The 15,431-nt window shown below is 55.0% G+C and overlaps 1 protein-coding gene across 1 annotated transcript in view; it reads right to left on the bottom strand.

Moving 5' to 3' along the window:
- Nucleotides 1–15,431, bottom strand: part of LOC140192493 (epidermal growth factor receptor-like) — a gene marked incomplete at its 3' end in the record, with an annotated part of 34,848 nt that overhangs the window by 11,070 nt on the left and 8,347 nt on the right. The window contains exons 5-7 of the mRNA XM_072250080.1: nt 9,265–9,402; nt 8,577–8,645; nt 6,629–6,747 (exon numbers count right to left, since the gene is read on the bottom strand). Coding sequence (XP_072106181.1) covers nt 6,629–6,747; nt 8,577–8,645; nt 9,265–9,402 — 326 coding nt within the window. The remainder of the gene's footprint in view (nt 1–6,628; nt 6,748–8,576; nt 8,646–9,264; nt 9,403–15,431) is intronic.

Here is a 15,431-nt window from a genome sequence, read left to right as displayed (position 1 = left end):
GAGACACGGACAGTCCTCAGGGTGTAGAGACACGGACAGTCCTCAGGGTGCAGAGAGACAGACTCTCGCCAGGGTACAGAGACACAGACAGTCCTCCGGGTGCAGACAGACAGACAGTCCTCAGGGATCAGAGAGACAGACAGTCCTCAGGGTGCAGAGAGAGAGAGAGACAGTCCTCAGGATGCAGAGAGATAGACAGACCTCAGGGTGCAGAGAGACAGACAGTCCTCAGGGAGCAGAGAGACAAAACAGTCCTCAGGGTGCAGAGAGACAGACAGTCCTCAGGGTGCAGACAGACAGACAGTCCTCAGGGATCAGAGAGACAGACAGTCCTCAGGGTGCAGAGAGGCACGGACAGTCCTCAGGGTGCAGAGACACAGATAGTCCTCAGGGTGCAGAGAGACAGACTGTCCTCAGGGTGCAGAGAGACACAGACAGTCCTCATGGTGCAGAGAGACAGACAGTCCTCAGGGTGCAGAGAGGCACGGACAGTCCTCATGGTGCAGAGACACAGATAGTCCTCAGGGTGCAGAGAGACAGACTGTCCTCAGGGTGCAGAGAGACACAGACAGTCCTCATGGTGCAGAGAGACGGACAGTCCTCAGGGTGCAGAGAGACAGACAGTCCTCAGGTTGGAGACAGACAGACAGTCCTCAGGGTGTAGGGAGACACGGAAGTCCTCAGGGTGCAGAGAGACAGACATGTCCTCAGGGTGCAGAGAGACAGAGACAGGCCTCAGGGTGCAGAGAGCCACGGACAGTCTTCAGGGTGCAGAGAGACAAACAGTCCTCAGGGTCCAGAGAGACAGACAGTCCTTAGGCTGCAGAGAGACAGACAGTCCTCAGGGTGGAGACAGACAGACAGTCCTCAGGGTGCAGAGAGACCGAAAGAGTCCTCAGGGTAGAGAGAGGCAGATAGTCCTCAGGGTGCAGAGAGCCAGACAGTCCTCAGGGATCAGAGAGACACGGACAGTCTTCAGGGTGCAGAGAAACAGATATACCTCAGGGTGAGAGACAGACAGTCCTCGGGGATCAGAGAGAGAAAGATATTCCCCAGGGTGCAGAGAGACAGACAGTCCTCAGGGTGCAGAGAGACAGACAGTCCTCAGGGTGCAGACGGACAGACAGACCTCAGGGTGCAGAGAGACAGAGACAGGCCTCAGGGTGCAGAAAGCCACGGACAGTCCTCAGGGTGCAGACAGACAGACAACCTCAGGGTGCAGAGAGAGACAGACAGTCCGCAGGGTGCAGAGAGACAAACAGTCTTCAGGGTGCAGTGAGACAAACAGTCCTTAGGCTGCAGAGAGACAGACAGTCCTCAGGGTGCAGAGAGACACGCACAGTCCTCAGGGTGCAGAGAGACAGACAGACCTCAGGGTGCAGAGAGACACGGACAGTCCTCAGGGTGCAGAGAGACACAGACAGAGCTCAGGGTGCAGAGAGACGGACAGTCCTCAGGGTGCAGAGAGACAGACAGTCCTCAGGGTGGAGACAGACAGGCAGTCCTCAGGGTGCAGAGAGACAAACAGTCCTTAGGCTGCAGATAGACGGACAGTCCTCAGGGTGCAGAGAGACCAAGACAGTCCTCAGGGTGCAGAGGGACACGCACAGTCCTCAGGGTGCAGAGAGACAGACAGACCTCAGGGTGCAGAGAGACACGGACAGTCCTCAGGGTGCAGAGAGACACACACAGTCCACAGGGTGCAGAGAAACAAACATACCTCAGGGTGCAGAGAGACAGACAGTCCTCAGGGTATAGAGACACAGACAAACCTCAGGATGCAGAGACACAGACAGTCCTCATGGTGCAGAGAGACAGACAGACCTCAGGGTGCAGAGAGACACAGACAGTCCTCAGTGTGCAGAGAGACACGGACAGACCTCAGGGTGCATAGAGACAGACAGGCCTCAGGGTGCAGAGAGACAGACAGACCACAGGGTGCAGAGAGACATGGACAGCCCTCAGGGTGCAGAGACAGACAGGCCTCCGCGTGCAGCGAGACAGACAGTCCTCAGGGTTCAGAGAAACAGAGAGTCCTAAGGGTGCAGAGACACAGACAGTCCTCAGGGTGCAGAGACAAGGATAGTACTCAGGGTGCAGAGAGACAGACGGTCCTTAGGGTCCAGAGAGAGAAAGACATTCCCCAGGGTGCAGAGAGACAGATAGTCCTCAGGGTGCAGAGACACAGACAGTACTCAGGGTGCAGAGAGACAGACAGTCCTCAGCGTCGAGAGAGAGAGAGAGACAGACAGTCCCCAGGGTGCAGAGAGACAGACAGGCCTCAGGGTGCAGAGATTCGGACAGTCCTCAGGGTGCAGAGAGACAGACAGTTCTCAGGGAGCAGACAGACACTGACAGTCCTCAGGGTGCAGAGACACGGACATTACTGAGGGTGCAGAGAGACAGACAGTCCCCAGGGTGCAGAGAGACAGATAGTCCTCAGGGTGAAGAGAGACACAAACAGTCCTCAGGATGCAGAGAGATAGACAGACCTCAGGGTGCAGAGAGACACACACAGTCCTCAGGGTGCAGACAGGCAGACCTCAAGGTGAAGAGTAACATACAATCCTCAGGGTGGAGAGAGACAGACAATCCTCAGGCTGAAGAGAGACAGACAGTCTTCAGGGTCCAGAAAGAGACAGACAGTCCCCAGGGTGCAGAGAGACAGACATACCTCAGGGTGCAGAGTGACAGACAGTCCTCAGGGTCCAGAGAGAGACAGACAGTCCCCAGGGTGCAGACAGACAAACAGTCCTCAGGGTGCTGAGAGACACAGACCGTCCTCAGGGTGCAGAGAGACATGGACAGTCCTCAGGGTGCAGAGAGACACGGACAGTCCTCAGGGTGCAGACAGACAGATAGTCCTCAGGGTGCAGAGAGACAGACAGTCCTCAGGATGCAGAGAGACACAGACAGTCCTCAGGGTGCAGAGAGATAGACAGACCTCAGGGTGCAGAGAGACAGACAGTCCTCAGGGTGCAGAGAGCCACAGACAGTCCTCATGGTGCAGAGAGACAGACAGACCTTAGGGTGCTGAGAGACAGACCGTCCTCAGGGTGCAGAGAGACACGGACAGTCCTCAGGGTGCAGACAGACAGATAGTCCTCAGGGTGCAGAGAGACAGACAGTCCTCAGGATGCAGAGAGACACAGACAGTCCTCAGGGTGCAGAGAGATAGACAGACCTCAGGGTGCAGAGAGACAGACAGTCCTCAGGGTGCAGAGAGCCACAGACAGTCCTCAGGGTGCAGAAAGACAGACAGTCCTCATGGTGCAGAGAGACAGACAGACCTCAGGGTGCAGAGAGACACAGACAGTCCTCAGTGTGCAGAGAGACACGGACAGCCCTCAGGGTGCATAGAGACAGACAGGCCTCAGGGTGCAGAGAGACAGACAGACCACAGGGTGCAGAGAGACACGGACAGCCCTCAGGGTGCAGAGACAGACAGGCCTCCGCGTGCAGCGAGACAGACAGTCCTCAGGGTTCAGAGAAACAGAGAGTCCTAAGGGTGCAGAGACACAGACAGTCCTCAGGGTGCAGAGACAAGGATAGTACTCAGGGTGCAGAGAGACAGACGGTCCTTAGGGTCCAGAGAGAGAAAGACATTCCCCAGGGTGCAGAGAGACAGATAGTCCTCAGGGTGCAGAGACACAGACAGTACTCAGGGTGCAGAGAGACAGACAGTCCTCAGCGTCGAGAGAGAGAGAGAGACAGACAGTCCCCAGGGTGCAGAGAGACAGACAGGCCTCAGGGTGCAGAGATTCGGACAGTCCTCAGGGTGCAGAGAGACAGACAGTTCTCAGGGAGCAGACAGACACTGACAGTCCTCAGGGTGCAGAGACACGGACATTACTGAGGGTGCAGAGAGACAGACAGTCCCCAGGGTGCAGAGAGACAGATAGTCCTCAGGGTGAAGAGAGACACAAACAGTCCTCAGGATGCAGAGAGATAGACAGACCTCAGGGTGCAGAGAGACACACACAGTCCTCAGGGTGCAGACAGGCAGACCTCAAGGTGAAGAGTAACATACAATCCTCAGGGTGGAGAGAGACAGACAATCCTCAGGCTGAAGAGAGACAGACAGTCTTCAGGGTCCAGAAAGAGACAGACAGTCCCCAGGGTGCAGAGAGACAGACATACCTCAGGGTGCAGAGTGACAGACAGTCCTCAGGGTCCAGAGAGAGACAGACAGTCCCCAGGGTGCAGACAGACAAACAGTCCTCAGGGTGCTGAGAGACACAGACCGTCCTCAGGGTGCAGAGAGACATGGACAGTCCTCAGGGTGCAGAGAGACACGGACAGTCCTCAGGGTGCAGACAGACAGATAGTCCTCAGGGTGCAGAGAGACAGACAGTCCTCAGGATGCAGAGAGACACAGACAGTCCTCAGGGTGCAGAGAGATAGACAGACCTCAGGGTGCAGAGAGACAGACAGTCCTCAGGGTGCAGAGAGCCACAGACAGTCCTCATGGTGCAGAGAGACAGACAGACCTTAGGGTGCTGAGAGACAGACCGTCCTCAGGGTGCAGAGAGACACGGACAGTCCTCAGGGTGCAGACAGACAGATAGTCCTCAGGGTGCAGAGAGACAGACAGTCCTCAGGATGCAGAGAGATACAGACAGTCCTCAGGGTGCAGAGAGATAGACAGACCTCAGGGTGCAGAGAGACAGACAGTCCTCAGGGTGCAGAGAGCCACAGACAGTCCTCAGGGTGCAGAAAGACAGACAGTCCTCATGGTGCAGAGAGACAGACAGACCTCAGGGTGCAGAGAGACACAGACAGTCCTCAGTGTGCAGAGAGACACGGACAGCCCTCAGGGTGCATAGAGACAGACAGGCCTCAGGGTGCAGAGAGACAGACAGACCACAGGGTGCAGAGAGACACGGACAGCCCTCAGGGTGCAGAGACAGACAGGCCTCCGCGTGCAGCGAGACAGACAGTCCTCAGGGTTCAGAGAAACAGAGAGTCCTAAGGGTGCAGAGACACAGACAGTCCTCAGGGTGCAGAGACAAGGATAGTACTCAGGGTGCAGAGAGACAGACGGTCCTTAGGGTCCAGAGAGAGAAAGACATTCCCCAGGGTGCAGAGAGACAGATAGTCCTCAGGGTGCAGAGACACAGACAGTACTCAGGGTGCAGAGAGACAGACAGTCCTCAGCGTCGAGAGAGAGAGAGAGACAGACAGTCCCCAGGGTGCAGAGAGACAGACAGGCCTCAGGGTGCAGAGATTCGGACAGTCCTCAGGGTGCAGAGAGACAGACAGTTCTCAGGGAGCAGACAGACACTGACAGTCCTCAGGGTGCAGAGAAACATGGACAGTCCTCAGGGTGCAGAGAGACACGGACAGTCCTCAGGGTGCAGACAGACAGATAGTCCTCAGGGTGCAGAGAGACAGACAGTCCTCAGGGTGCAGAGAGACAGACAGTCCTCAGGATGCAGAGAGACACAGACAGTCCTCAGGGTGCAGAGAGATAGACAGACCTCAGGGTGCAGAGAGACAGACAGTCCTCAGGGTGCAGAGAGCCACAGACAGTCCTCATGGTGCAGAGAGACAGACAGACCTTAGGGTGCTGAGAGACAGACCGTCCTCAGGGTGCAGAGAGACACGGACAGTCCTCAGGGTGCAGACAGACAGATAGTCCTCAGGGTGCAGAGAGACAGACAGTCCTCAGGATGCAGAGAGACACAGACAGTCCTCAGGGTGCAGAGAGATAGACAGACCTCAGGGTGCAGAGAGACAGACAGTCCTCAGGGTGCAGAGAGCCACAGACAGTCCTCAGGGTGCAGAGAGACAGACAGTCCTCATGGTGCAGAGAGACAGACAGACCTCAGGGTGCAGAGAGACACAGACAGTCCTCAGTGTGCAGAGAGACACGGACAGCCCTCAGGGTGCATAGAGACAGACAGGCCTCAGGGTGCAGAGAGACAGACAGACCACAGGGTGCAGAGAGACACGGACAGCCCTCAGGGTGCAGAGACAGACAGGCCTCAGGGTGCAGCGAGACAGACAGTCCTCAGGGTTCAGAGAAACAGAGAGTCCTAAGGGTGCAGAGACACAGACAGTCCTCAGGGTGTAGAGACAAGGATAGTACTCAGGGTGCAGAGAGACAGATGGTCCTTCGGGTCCAGAGAGAGAAAGACATTCCCCAGGGTGCAGAGAGACAGATAGTCCTCAGGGTGCAGAGACACAGCCAGTACTCAGGATGCAGAGAGACAGACAGTCCTCAGCGTCGAGAGAGAGAGAGACAGACAGTCCCCAGGGTGCAGAGAGACAGACAGGCCTCAGGGTGCAGAGAGACACGGACAGTCCTCAGGGTGCAGAGAGACACAGACAGAGCTCGGTGCAGAGAGACGGACAGTCCTCAGGGTGCAGAGAGACAGACAGTCCTCAGGGTGGAGACAGACAGGCAGTCCTCAGGGTGCAGAGAGACAGACAGGGCTCAGGGTGCAGAGAGACAGACAGGGCTCAGGGTGCAGAGAGACAGACAGTCCTCAGGGTGCAGAGAGACGGACAGTCCTCAGGGTGCAGAGAGACAGACAGTCCTCAGGGTGCAGAGAGACACGGACAGTCCACCATTCCCACACGGGTCCCGGCTCTGTGGGCGTTCCCGCGGTCGGTGTGTCCTTACCAGGCAGTCGGTGTCCTTGGGGCCCACGCAGCCCGCGGCGCACTCGCTGTGACAGCAGTCCGTTGGGTGTGTCCCCTTGCAGCGGGTTAGGCACTCCTGCGCGCAGATCTTCCGAGTCACTGCAAAACGGAACAAGCAGGGTATCGCGGCTTCATTAAAACCTGCGTTAGAGCACCCCTCGAAAACCGTGGTCGGTTCTGGTCACCTCAGGACGGGAAGGATGGGAATGTTTCAGAAGGAGGGCAGAAACATATAGAAATATAGAAAATAGGTGCAGGAGTAGGCCATTCGGCCCTTCGAGCCTGTACCGCCATTCAGTACGATCATGGCTGATCATCCAACTCAGAACCCTGCACCAGCCTTCCCTCTATACCCCCTGATCCCCGTAGCCACAAGGGCCATATCTAGCTCCCTCTTAAATATAGCCAATGAACTGGCCTCAACTGTTTGCTGTGGCAGAGAATTGCACAGATTCACCACTCTCTGTGTGAAGAAGTTTTTCCTAATCTCAGTCCTAAAAGGCTTCCCCTCTATCCTCAAACTGTGACCCCTCGTTTTGGACTTCCCCAACATCCGGTACAATCTTCCTGCATCTAGCCTGTCCAATCCCTTTAGGATTTTATACGTTTCAATCAGATCCCCCCTCAATCTTCTAAATTCCAACGAGTACAAGCCTAGTTCATCCAGAGGAGATTTACCAGGAGTAGAGGGCGAGTGCTCTGAGGATAGGTTAGGTGAGGCACAGCTTTGCTCTAGGGGATCAGCGGAGGCTCGATCAAGGTGTACAAGATGGTAAGAGGCAGACAGAGTGGACAGCTAGTGTGGAAATGGCTGACACAAGACAGCATAGATCAACATGACTGGAGGAAGTTAGTGGGGTGGGGGAGTAATTGTTGTTTACACGGAGAGTGGTGAGTGCGTGGAATGTCCTGCCAGGGGCGGTGGTAAAATAAATAAAGGCATCCGTTAGTCTTGTGAGACCATGGATCTGCGCCTGGAAAGTCTTCACTCTCCAGGGCGCAGGCCTGGGCAAGGTTGTATGGAAGACCGGCAGTTGCCCATGCTGCAAGTCTCCCCTCTCCATGACACTGATGTTGTCCAAGGGAAGGGCATTAGGACCCATACAGCTTGGCACCGGTGTCGTCGCAGAGCAATGTGTGATTAAGTGCCTTGCTCACGGACACAGCACGCTGCCTCAGCCAGGGCTCGTTCAGATCACTAGTCGAATGCCTTAACCACTTGGCCACGTGCCAAGGGGTGGTGGCAGAGGGAAGGGTTATATTGATTTTAGAGTCGGTTAAAGGTCAGCACAACATTGTGGGCCGAAAGTTGAAGGTCGACACAACGTTGCACTGTACCGTGTTGTAATGGTCTACGTGCGAAGTCAGAGGTCTGAGTGGGTCCCCATCCCAGTGAACGCTCAGAGTACAGGCTGCCCTGGCGTTGAACGACAGCACCCTTGGGTGAAGGTCTGCTGTGGTGCCCGGAGCGCCAGCAAGCGGACCACCACCGGCACTGTCGCGGACAGCCGGTGCGCCAAATGGAGGGCAGGAAACCGAAGGGTTAAGGATCAGCTTTGGCGCGTCACTCCACCCGTAGGATTGTGCCGGGGGGGGGGGTCTGCCCCGTAAAGTGTCGCCACGCACCAGGCGCCAACACTGCACGCCCACGGATCGCTGAGCCTGACCCATACGTCTCCAGACCGTGGGAGGAAACCCTCGCGGCCGCGGGGAGAGAACGTACAAACGCCTTACGGACAGCGGTGGGAACCGAACCCGTGTGGCCGGTACCGTAAAGCGTCCGCTCACCGCTACGCTACCTCCCACCCCCCCGAGAAAGTCCGATCCCAACTGGAAGGCTGGCACCAGCGATAAATAAGAGATCAGAAGGTGGGGGGGGCTATAACTGATGAGGCTCCCCCGCCGCGACACTGTTTGGGGTCACTCACACGTCTGGCAGTAGTCAGGACCCGAACCCCAGCACGACGATGACTCACAGAGAGGACTGCAGCTTTCACCTACCAAAGGGGTAGAGAGAGAGAAAGAGACGGCATTTAAAGCACGGCACATCGAGGACAGAACCTGCGCTGTCTCGTATCCCCCAGAGTGGGCGGCCAACGCCAGCCTCCATTTACCGACGAGCCACTCGTGCGTACGGGCTGTCCGGAGGGTTACCGCCTCCGGTGAAGGGGCTCGTCCTTTCTGGGGGGGGGGGGGTGGGAGGGGCAGCTCACTCATCTTGGGTCCCCAAGCAGACACTCAGCTCTCAGTTGCTGTTTGCACACGACAGCGGCCACATGCCGCGGCACAGTGCATCGACAGGTGAGGGCAGTGGGCGGGTCTCGGACCCCGGTGAGACGGGGACGTGCCTTGCCCCGCTCCGGCGGACTGAGCGGATGCCATCTACGGTGAGATCCAACGGCCAGGGAGGAGTTCCTGCAATGCTCCGCGGAGAACGGAGGTCATGGTAAGGCACGGGAGACCAGGGAAGAGCCCCGGCTTGTGACGCTCGTCCGTAACGAGACCCGGGAGATCCGCGGAACTGCCCCAGAGCGACGGCTTTCCCGCTTTAAAAAAACCCCTCCCACACAGGTTCCCAGCCGTCACCGTCGGGTGCGACGGCCAGCCGCCACTCACATGAGACGGTCCGATTCCAGTCCACGGTCCCGGCGAAGGGGAACTTGTTGTTCTTGTCCTGAATGTCGTCCCACTGAATCGTCTCCTGGAAGCACATGAGGGGGTTGTCGCTGATCCAGACACTCCCGGTCAGGATTTCTGTCGAACACACGCCTGCGTTACTAATGGTGCACAGCCTGGTAGCTCACACGATGAGGTCAAACTGCAATAACTCGTCATTAAACTTAACAAAAGAGTCGCATAACCCTGTATAACGGTTCCTTAAAGTTATTACACATGGGGGCGGGAATGGGGATAAGCTCCCACTACCTACTAATGGTGTGCGTCTGAAATAGCCCCTGAGGTACAGGAGTCTGAAGACACACACTCAGCGATTCAGGAACAGCTTCTTCCCCTCTGCCATCAGGGAGGAGGTACAGGAGCCTGAAGACACACACTCAACGATTCAGGAACAGCTCCTTCCCCTCTGCCATCAGGGAGGAGGTACAGGAGCCTGAAGACACACACTCAATGATTCAGGAACAGCTTCTTCCCCTCTGCCATCAGGGAGGAGGTACAGGAGCCTGAAGACACACACTCAACGATTCAGGAACAGCTTCTTCCCCTCTGCCATCAGGGAGGAGGTACAGGAGCCTGAAGACACACACTCAGCGATTCAGGAACAGCTTCTTCCCCTCTGCCATCAGGGAGGAGGTACAGGAGCCTGAAGACACACACTCAACGATTCAGGAACAGCTTCTTCCCCTCTGCCATCAGGGAGGAGGTACAGGAGCCTGAAGACACACACTCAGCGATTCAGGAACAGCTTCTTCCCCTCTGCCATCAGGGAAGAGGTACAGGAGCCTGAAGACACACACTCAATGATTCAGAAACAGCTCCTTCCCCTCTGCCATCTGATTTCTGAATGGACGTTGAACTTGTGAACACTACCTCAGTACCTTTTTAAAATTCTATTTTTGCTCTACTTATTGAACTTAACTATTTAATATAAATAAATATCATATAAATGTTTACTCTAGTTTACTGAGCTCTTCCTTTCTATTATTATGTATCGCATTGTACTGCTGCCACAAATTCCACGACGTATGCCGGTGATGTTAAACCTGATTCTGCCCCTGACCACCCAGCCCAGCTCCCCAGCTTCACGTCTGGCTGAGCCACTCTGCCTGGCAGAACCGTTTCCACCGACAGGAGAAGGGGCAAAGGCCTCGTCTCGGGCAGATGGCGGCTCGTCAGCCGAGGTTGGCAGCTCATGTGGGAGAAGGAAGACTCTGATCTCAACCCTCCCGCCGCCTTGCGGCTCGAGTCACTCACGGGGAAGGCTTTGGGAGTAAACCCCTAGGGGGGTGATTGGAGTCCCTAACGACGGGCAGCTCCTGGTGCCAAACTGTAGCGGTCTCGGCTGTTCCTCTGGGTTCGTCAGCTGCGTGGAGAGGGGGAGATTGCTCGCTCTCCGTATCGTACTGCCCAGGCTTGCGTATCTGGTGACCTGGGGCACAACGTCCGTGGTTGACCCCGACCCACGGGAGGGCCTCGCTCGCGCCAAACAGCGCCAAGACCATGGGCGCCCTCGCGCCCTACGTAACGGAGTGGTAGTGCAATGGCTAACGTGACTCCTTTATAGCGCTGGTGACGGGAGCCCAACCGCGCTGCTGGCCGTAAAGGAGTCTGCAGGTTCTCCCCGAGACCGCGTGGGTTTCCCCTGGGTGCTCCAGCTTCCTCCCACGGTCCCAACCCGTACGGGTTAGCGTTAGTGAGCTCCTGTTGGTGCCGGAAACTTGGCCGCCCTTGCGGGCCGTCCCCAGCACATCGTCGGACTGTGACGGTCGTTGACGCAGACGCCGCCTTTCACTGTGTGTGCGTTTCCATTTACGCGTGAACAGTAACAGGAGTCCATATAGATTAGCTACGAAGGAGGTCGAGCCTGAGAGGCTAATCCTGATGAAGCGGCTTGGCCCAAAACATCGACTGTTTATCCCTCTCCATGGAGTTGCTGAGTTCCCCGTGTGAGCGTGAGTGTGAATCTGTGCGAGTGTCTGTGTCTATCTTTGTGTGTGTCTGTGTCTGACTGTGTCTGTCTATGTGTGTGTGTGTGTGTGTGTGAGTGTGTGTATATGTCTGTGTGTGTGTGTGGTGTGTGTCTGTGTGCATCTGTACGCCTGTGTCCGTCTGTGTGTGTGTGTGTGTGTCTGTGTGTGTGTCTGTGTGTGTGTGTGTGTGTATATGTCTGTGTGTGTGTGTGTGTGTGTGTGTGTATATGTCTGTGTGTGTGTGTGGTGTGTGTCTGTGTGCATCTGTACGCCTGTGTCCGTCTGTGTGTGTGTGTGTGTGTGTCTGTGTGTCTATATATGTCTGTGTGTGTGTGTGTGTGTGTGTCTGTGTGTGTATATATGTCTGTGTGTGTGTGTGTGTGTGTGTCTGTGTGTGCATCTGTACGCCTGTGTCCATCTGTGTGTTTGTGTGTCTCTGTGGTGTGTCCGTCTGTGTGTGTGTATGTCTGTGTGTGTGTGTGTGTGTGTGTGTGTATATATGTCTGTGTGTGTGTGTGTATATATGTCTGTGTGTGTGTGTATATATGTCTGTGTGTGTGTATGTCTGTGTGTGTGTGTGTGTGTGTGTATATATGTCTGTGTGTGTGTGTGTGTCTGTCTGTGAGTGTGTGTGTGTGTGTGTGTGTGTGTGTGTGTATATATGTCTGTGTGCGTGTGTATATATGTCTGGGTGTGTGTGTGTGTGTGTGTGTGTGTGTGTGTGTGTGTGTGTGTGTGTATATATGTCTGTGTGTGTGTGTATATATGTCTGGGTGTGTGTGTGTGTGTGTGTGTGTGTGTGTTACTCTGGATTTCCAGCATCTGCAGATTCCCTTGTGTTTGTATTCTAACGGGCGTTGCGGAACACGGGAGGGGGGCTGGATGTTTTGAGAGCGTGGGGAGTAAAGTTGACGTGGTATCGAGGAGGTGCAGAGAACACGAGAAGAGGGGCGAGGCCGTACCTGCCAAATGGGACACCTGAGGCGCACTACAACGTCACGGGGGAAGATTACTAGCAACCATTCCACATAACAGCTGGCTCACGGATTGGGGATACAGGACACACGACTTGGCGGAGGGATGAGGAGAAGCTCTTGCGTAGCAGAACGGGTTGTGTGAGGCCCCCGTCAATTGAGGTCGACCATGGATGCTGGGTCCCAGCTGTCTATGTGATACGCAAGCCGGGTCAGTACGATACAGGGAGCGAGCTGTTGCCCGTGTGGCGGGCTCCCCCTCGCCACGCAGCCGATGAACCCAGAGGAACTGCAGAGACTGGTACAGTTTGGCATCAGGAGCTGCCAGTCAGCGTTGGACTGTCTTAGGGACCCCAGCTCCGGATTTTTCCCTCAGGGTTTATACCCGAAGCCTTCCCCGTGAGTGGGTCTAGCCGCAAGACACCGGAGGCTTGAGATCAGAGTCTTCCTTCCTCTAGAATCCATCTTTGTTAAGGGAGGCAGGAACTGGCAATCGATGCCTTTGCGAGAAGCCCTCAGGGACGCAAGGGTGGATAAGTAATTTGCCATATTGGGGCTAAGAGCAGGAAAATTTCCCCCTCGTGCCAAGGAGATCAGTGGTGGAATTTGGGGGAGTTGATTGGGATTTAAATTAAAGATTTCATTTGTTGCAAGAACATTGAAGCATACAGTGAAATGCAACGACCAACACAGTCCCCGCTTCAGGCTTTTGGCTCATTGACCCTGATAGATCAATGGACTGAGTGCAGGAGATGGGATCTTGATGTTGTAGAAGACATTGGTGAGGCCTAATTTGGAGTACTGTGTGCAGTCTTGGTCACCCACCTACAGGAAAAATGTAAACAAGGTTGAAAGAGTGCAAAGAAAATTTTTACAAGGGTGTTGCCGGGTCTGGGCTGAGTTACAAGGAAAGATTGAACGGGTTAGGACTTTATTGAGAGGAGATTTGAGAGAGGTATATAAAATTACGAGGGGTAAAGACAGGGCAATACAAGCAGGCTTTTTTCCACGGAGGCTGGGTGGCACTACGAGCGGAGGTCATGCGTTAAGAGTGAAAGGTGAAAAGTTCAAGGGCGACACATGAGGGGGGAAAGTCTTCACTCCGAGGGGCGTCAGAGTGTGGAACGAGGAAGCGGTGCACGATTTCAGCACTTAGGAGACATTTGGATAGGTACATGGACGCCAGGTATATGAAGAGCTACGGTCCCAGCGCAGGCAGATTAAATGGTTCAGTACAGACTAGATGGGCCGAAGGGCCTGATTCTGTGTTGTACTCTATAACCACTCACTATTTCTGAGGTTGAAGCAAGCAGATGGAAGTTGGGCTGAAGCTTTGTAAGGCGCTGGTCAGACCCCGCCTAGTGTATTGAGTGCAGCTTTGGGCCCCTTGTCTAGCAGATGTGCTGGCATCGGAGGGGGTTCAGAAAGGGTTAACATATGAGCAGTGTTTGATGTCTCTGGGCCTGTAATTGCTGGAGTTTAGAAGAATGAGGGGGTACTTCATTAAAACCTCTTGAATACTGAGAGGCCGAAACAGAGTGGATGTGGAGAGGATGTTTCCTGTAGTGGGGGAGTCTAGGATCAGAGGGCACAGATAGAGTGGATGTGGAGAGGATGTTTCATATAGTGGGGGAGTCTAGGATCAGAGGGCACAGATAGAGTGGATGTGGAGAGGATGTTTCCTGTAGTGGGGGAGTCCAGGACCAGAGGGCACAGATAGAGTGGATGTGGAGAGGATGTTTCCTGCAGTGGGGGAGTCTAGGACCAGAGGACACAGATAGAGTGGATGTGGAGAGGATGTTTCCTATAGTCGGGGAGTCTAGGATCAGAGGGCACAGATAGAGTGGATGTGGAGAGGATGTTTCCTATAGTTGGGGAGTCTAGGATCAGAGGGCACAGATAGAGTGGATGTGGAGAGGATGTTTCCTATTGTGGGGGAGTCCAGGACCAGAGGGCACAGATAGAGTGGATGCGGAGAGGATGTTTCCTATAGTGGGGGAGTCCAGGATCAGAGGACACAGATAGAGTGGATGTGGAGAGGATGTTTCCTATAGTGGGGGAGTCTAGGACCAGAGGGCACAGATAGAGTGGATGCGGAGAGGATGTTTCCTATAGTGGGGGAGTCTAGGACCAGAGGACACAGATAGAGTGGATGCGGAGAGGATGTTTCCTACAGTGGGGGAGTCTAGGACCAGCGGACACAGATAGAGTGGATGCGGAGAGGATGTTTCCTATAGTGGGGGAGTCTAGGACCAGAGGGCACAGATAGAGTGGATGCGGAGAGGATGTTTCCTATAGTGGGGGAGTCTAGGACCAGAGGGCACAGATAGAGTGGATGTGGAGAGGATGTTTCCTGTAGTGGGGGAGTCCAGGACCAGAGGGCACAGATAGAGTGGATGTGGAGAGGATGTTTCCTGCAGTGGGGGAGTCTAGGACCAGAGGACACAGATAGAGTGGATGTGGAGAGGATGTTTCCTATAGTCGGGGAGTCTAGGATCAGAGGGCACAGATAGAGTGGATGTGGAGAGGATGTTTCCTATAGTTGGGGAGTCCAGGACCAGAGGGCACAGATAGAGTGGATGCGGAGAGGATGTTTCCTATAGTGGGGGAGTCCAGGATCAGAGGACACAGATAGAGTGGATGTGGAGAGGATGTTTCCTATAGTGGGGGAGTCTCGGACCAGAGGGCACAGATAGAGTGGATGCGGAGAGGATGTTTCCTATAGTGGGGGAGTCTAGGACCAGAGGACACAGATAGAGTGGATGCGGAGAGGATGTTTCCTACAGTGGGGGAGTCTAGGACCAGCGGACACAGATAGAGTGGATGCGGAGAGGATGTTTCCTATAGTGGGGGAGTCTAGGACCAGAGGGCACAGATAGAGTGGATGCGGAGAGGATGTTTCCTATAGTGGGGGAGTCTAGGACCAGAGGACACAGATAGAGTGGATGCAGAGAGGATGTTTCCTATAGTGGGGGAGTCTAGGACCAGAGGACACAGATAGAGTGGATGTGGAGAGGATGTTTCCTATAGTGGGGGAGTCTAGGACCAGAGGCACAGATAGAGTGGATGTGGAGAGGATGTTTCCTATAGTGGGGGAGTCTAGGACCAGAGGCACAGATAGAGTGGATGTGGAGAGGATGATTCCTATAGTGGGGGAGTCTAG

Source organism: Mobula birostris, unplaced genomic scaffold (assembly GCF_030028105.1).
Source record: "Mobula birostris isolate sMobBir1 unplaced genomic scaffold, sMobBir1.hap1 scaffold_1499, whole genome shotgun sequence".
In the NCBI taxonomy this organism is placed as follows: domain Eukaryota; kingdom Metazoa; phylum Chordata; class Chondrichthyes; order Myliobatiformes; family Myliobatidae; genus Mobula; species Mobula birostris.
The sequence above is the reverse complement of the archived record's forward strand: the minus strand, read 5'-3'. Positions and strand labels throughout refer to the sequence as shown.